This window comes from Cicer arietinum, chromosome 7 (assembly GCF_000331145.2).
Source record: "Cicer arietinum cultivar CDC Frontier isolate Library 1 chromosome 7, Cicar.CDCFrontier_v2.0, whole genome shotgun sequence".
In the NCBI taxonomy this organism is placed as follows: Eukaryota; Viridiplantae; Streptophyta; class Magnoliopsida; order Fabales; family Fabaceae; genus Cicer; species Cicer arietinum.
The window spans coordinates 10,028,836-10,033,144 of NC_021166.2; the positions used below are offsets into that span (position 1 = coordinate 10,028,836).

The following is a 4,309-nucleotide window of genomic DNA, read 5'->3' on the forward strand; positions in this document are numbered from 1 at the left end:
TTCCCTTTCTTATCTATTTTTGTGAGATTTTTGTTTTTCCCTGATGAAAAAGTTATTCATATATATAATAAGGGCCATGCTAACAAGTGCCCTTAGCAAATAATTTTTAAAGGGAAAATTTCGCTTTTTACAATTCCAAAGTACAAAATGAACAATTTTCAAGATTTTTCTTTTTCTATATTTAGGGCACTTGTTAGCATACTAATATGAAAAGTCTAGTGGTTGATCAATCCATTTTCTTTGATGGCTTAAACTTATATGAAGTGTGAGTTTTGTTTCTGATGTTCATAAAAAAACCTACATGACCAATGCAGTGTGCTCAAACTTTACTTGTTCTCATTTTTCGAGCCATAACCTACATTAAGTGTAGGAGTTTTCAGATATGGTTAGAAATACGGAAATCCATGCACATGTCAAACACATCAATAATGTTTAGTTTTTATTTGAAGCCACATTTATATATAATTTTTCATGCATCCTTAATAATTGCTGTTTGTCACCTCATTGCTACAAATTAACTTTTGACCTAAACAAAAGGTTTTGCATATGGTAGAGGATTGTGATTACTAGTGTTTGCACTTTAATAGTATATTGTAACTTGTATTCCTCTCCTTCCCAATAATTCTTTATTTATACTGATTTCTACAGATTATCCAAAGATAGAGGCTGAAGCGAAGTTTGTGGCTGAAGAAATGGGAATCGATTATGAGTGGAAGAATACTGTTTACAGGCATGCCGAAAGGGAAGATGAGGAGAGGATCCAATCAGCTCTGGATAGCGAGGAGGCTATTCCTGGAAATGGTGACTGGGCTGTAAAGCTGGGAATCAATCTCTTTTATAGTGCCAATCTTAGCCGGTCTCCACTTTATAGTAAGCAGATGCCTTACAATTCTCTTATGTATTATGCATTTGGCCGTAGCTCTCCAGTAAACTTGCCCATAGAGCCCAAGGTCTGTCAGAGAAGGACAAAGAGGCAGAAAAAGGTAGTTGCTGGGAAGTGGTGCGGAAAAGTTTGGAAGTCCAATCAGATCCATCCCCTTTTAGCAAAAAGAGAGCTTGAAGATGTTCAGGATGAGAAAAGCTTACATGGGTGGCCATTACCTGATGAGAAAAGCGAGGTATCGGAACGTACCCACAAAAGCAATACTACAAATAGAAAATCTGGTAGGAAAAGGAAAATGACCATAGAGAATGAAGGAGCTTGGGAAGGAAGTTCTGCTGAAGGGGATTGGCTTACGGATTATTCAATCGAAGATAAATGCAATCGATCTCAAAGGAGGGCTCTTGCAAGTAAGCGAACCAGGCATATTGAGAGAGATAGTACTGCTTCAGAAGGGGATTCTTCTCCTTTGAAGCATCATAAAAAGCATACAAGTAAGCATACAAAATGCATGGAAAGTGATATAGTTTCAGATGACTCGCCAGATGATAATACTCATATACAACAGTGGAGGAAGTCTGTTGCTAAGGAAGCTAAATCTATTGACTGTGATATGGTTTCAGATGATACAATGGACCATGCTTCTGATTGGCCACATAGTGAAGAGCTTAGTCACAAGCAAGATGTTTCAGAGGATTCATTGGGTGTCGATTCTCTTCAGCAGCATAGGAAGACTCCTAAAAGCAATTTTGACCAATACATTTCTGAAGAAGATGTGATTTCTGATGGCCAAACAGAGGTTCATTTTCAGAACCAAAAATGGAGGATATCTAAAAACGGGCAACACAAATATCTTTCTGAAGAAGATGCAGTGATATCTGATGACCAACTGGAGCACAGCATGCTGAAGCAACAACTAAGGAATCCTAATAGCAGGAAAGAGCTAGATAATTACCATGTTGAAGAGGATATTATATCTGAAGACGAACTGGAATGCCATTCTCGCAAGTATCAAAGAAGGACTCCGAAAGACAAGCAAGCCAAACATGTCATTGGGGAAGATGTAACATGTGATGACCAGTTGGAGGATCACTTTCAGAAGCCCCGAAGGAGTATTCGTATGAGGAAGAAAAATAGACACAGTGATGAAGAAGTTATGGATGACTCAGCGGAAAATAATTCTCATGTGCTGCATAGAACTCCTAAAAGGAAGCAAGCTAAATGCACAGATGAAGACAATATCAACTCAGATGATCGGATGGAGGATGATTGTCATCAGCAACACAGTAGACCTCTTCGAAGTAAGCAAACTAAATCACAAATTCTTCAACAAATGAAACAGTCTAACTCGCTTTGTGTGAGAAGCAAGACATCTCGGCCTGTGAAATGTGGTTCTCATATGCTAACAAAGTCGAAGTCTCCTCGGCTAATGAAGCAGCAGCCTCGTGTGTGGAACAGTCAATCAGGTAACTCCAAAGATGAGATGTCCCAAATTGAAGATGATGAAGGTGGCGGACCTCCCAGCACACGTCTTAGGAAAAGATTCCTAAAAGTTCAAAGTGAATCCGAGGGGAAAACAACAGAAAGGGAAACCAAAAAGAAAAAAGTGAAGAATGCAATAGCTGCAAAAGTTTCAGCAGTCCGTGCCAAAATGAAGGATGACGAAGAAGAATACCAGTGTGACATTGAGGGGTGCACCATGAGTTTTGGGTCTAAACAGGAGTTGGTGCATCATAAGAGAAATATATGTCCTGTGAAAGGGTGTGGAAAGAAGTTTTTCTCACACAAATATCTGGTGCAGCATCGTCGAGTTCACGAGGATGACCGTCCCTTAAAGTGTCCTTGGAAGGGGTGCAAGATGGCTTTCAAATGGGCATGGGCTCGTACTGAACATATCCGTGTCCACACCGGTGCTCGTCCGTATGTGTGTGCTGAGCCGGGGTGTGGGCAAACGTTCAGGTTTGTTTCTGATTTCAGTCGTCATAAGCGAAAAACTGGTCATTCAGTAAAGAAGACTCGTTCATAGCAAGTATAATTGAAATTGTTATTAGCATTGTTTGATGAATTTATGAATCTATTGTTCAACTGACAGGATAGGACTAGGTTTTGATAACAGTTTAGGATATTCCTGCAATTGCCATTTGGAGTAACTGTTAATTCTGCTTCCCAAGGCTTTTATTGTACCCATTTATTAATTGCAATCAAAGCAAGCAATTGCTTGGATATGAACATGACTTTCATCCATTTCTTATCTCATGCAACTGTTATTCCATCATATCACATGAATGGTACGCACTCATTAGATGCCCAAGATAAAGGCCATAGAAGGATCTCAACTGTTTTGGGTAATGCTATTTGAACTTTCTCTCGATGACATGCCAATCTGCATCAGAGGTTTTTCTTTTTTTAGTTGAATAAAAATTTAGATTAGGAGGCACACCCAATACAAGGTCAGAGTTGCAGAATTTCATACTTAAACTTAAGTCACAATCGTTGTAAATAGAATGTCCAACCATTTGTGCTAAGTGCAATTGATATTGCACTAGAGAGGTTGAATGCATGCAAGAATGGGAAAGAAATTCAAATTAGACTCTTATAAAGTAAACAACTTATTTTAGAGAATATATTTTAAAAAATAAAACGAGTCATAATAAGAGTTGATTAACATAAATCAATTGTTGATATTATATGACATGTATGATCTATTATGAATTGTTACAATATCAATCGTTGATTAATTGAATTTATTAACTTTTTCCTTTAGACGAGTCAAATTATCCACACATATCGATACCTTAGATAAAATCTTTGGGGTAGGGTTTGCGTGGTTTTCTAACTCGAGTAAAATAGATGGCTTTCTTAACTAAAATAGAACTTTCGAGGGTCATAAACTTTCGAGGGTCTTATGACCGCCATATTAAAAAGCAATTATCTATTTTTCTTAATAATTAAAAGACAATTTTGAAAAAAAATCATATATATTGGTGTAAGTGTATTGGGCAATAAAATGTTGCATATAGAGACACATGTAATAATTAGTAGGTGAACACTTTAGTAGTGGTTCAACAGAGTGGAGGGGAGGAATTTTTATATAAAAGAGAGAAAGTCGAGTGAGTTTAAAGATGTATTTTTTATTTTAAATTGAACGAACCAAAAATTTGTATATTTTTAAAGATAAAAATATATTTAATTTAATAATAATTTTTAGTTTTGCGAATATCATAAATTTTATGAGATGATTGAGAAAAAAACTATAAAATTGACGTTTTAAATTTTAATTTAATTGACAAAGATTCATATTATTAAATTGAATATTTTATTTCAAAGATTTTACCATTATATATAAATTTATGATAATTTTTATCATATTTTATGGAAGAAAAAAATAAAATGGATGGGATGGTTCCATTCTTATAACCCTCATCCCAA

At 36.1% G+C, this 4,309-nt stretch overlaps 1 protein-coding gene across 1 annotated transcript in view; it reads left to right on the plus strand.

The window, feature by feature from the left end:
* LOC101495646 (lysine-specific demethylase REF6-like) overlaps positions 1 to 3,124 on the plus strand; it is an 8,501-nt gene extending 5,377 nt beyond the window's left edge. The window contains exon 7 of the mRNA XM_004515787.4: positions 649 to 3,124. Coding sequence (XP_004515844.1) covers positions 649 to 2,906 — 2,258 coding nt within the window. The 3' untranslated portion in view covers positions 2,907 to 3,124. The remainder of the gene's footprint in view (positions 1 to 648) is intronic.
* The last annotated feature ends 1,185 nt before the right edge of the window (positions 3,125 to 4,309 follow it).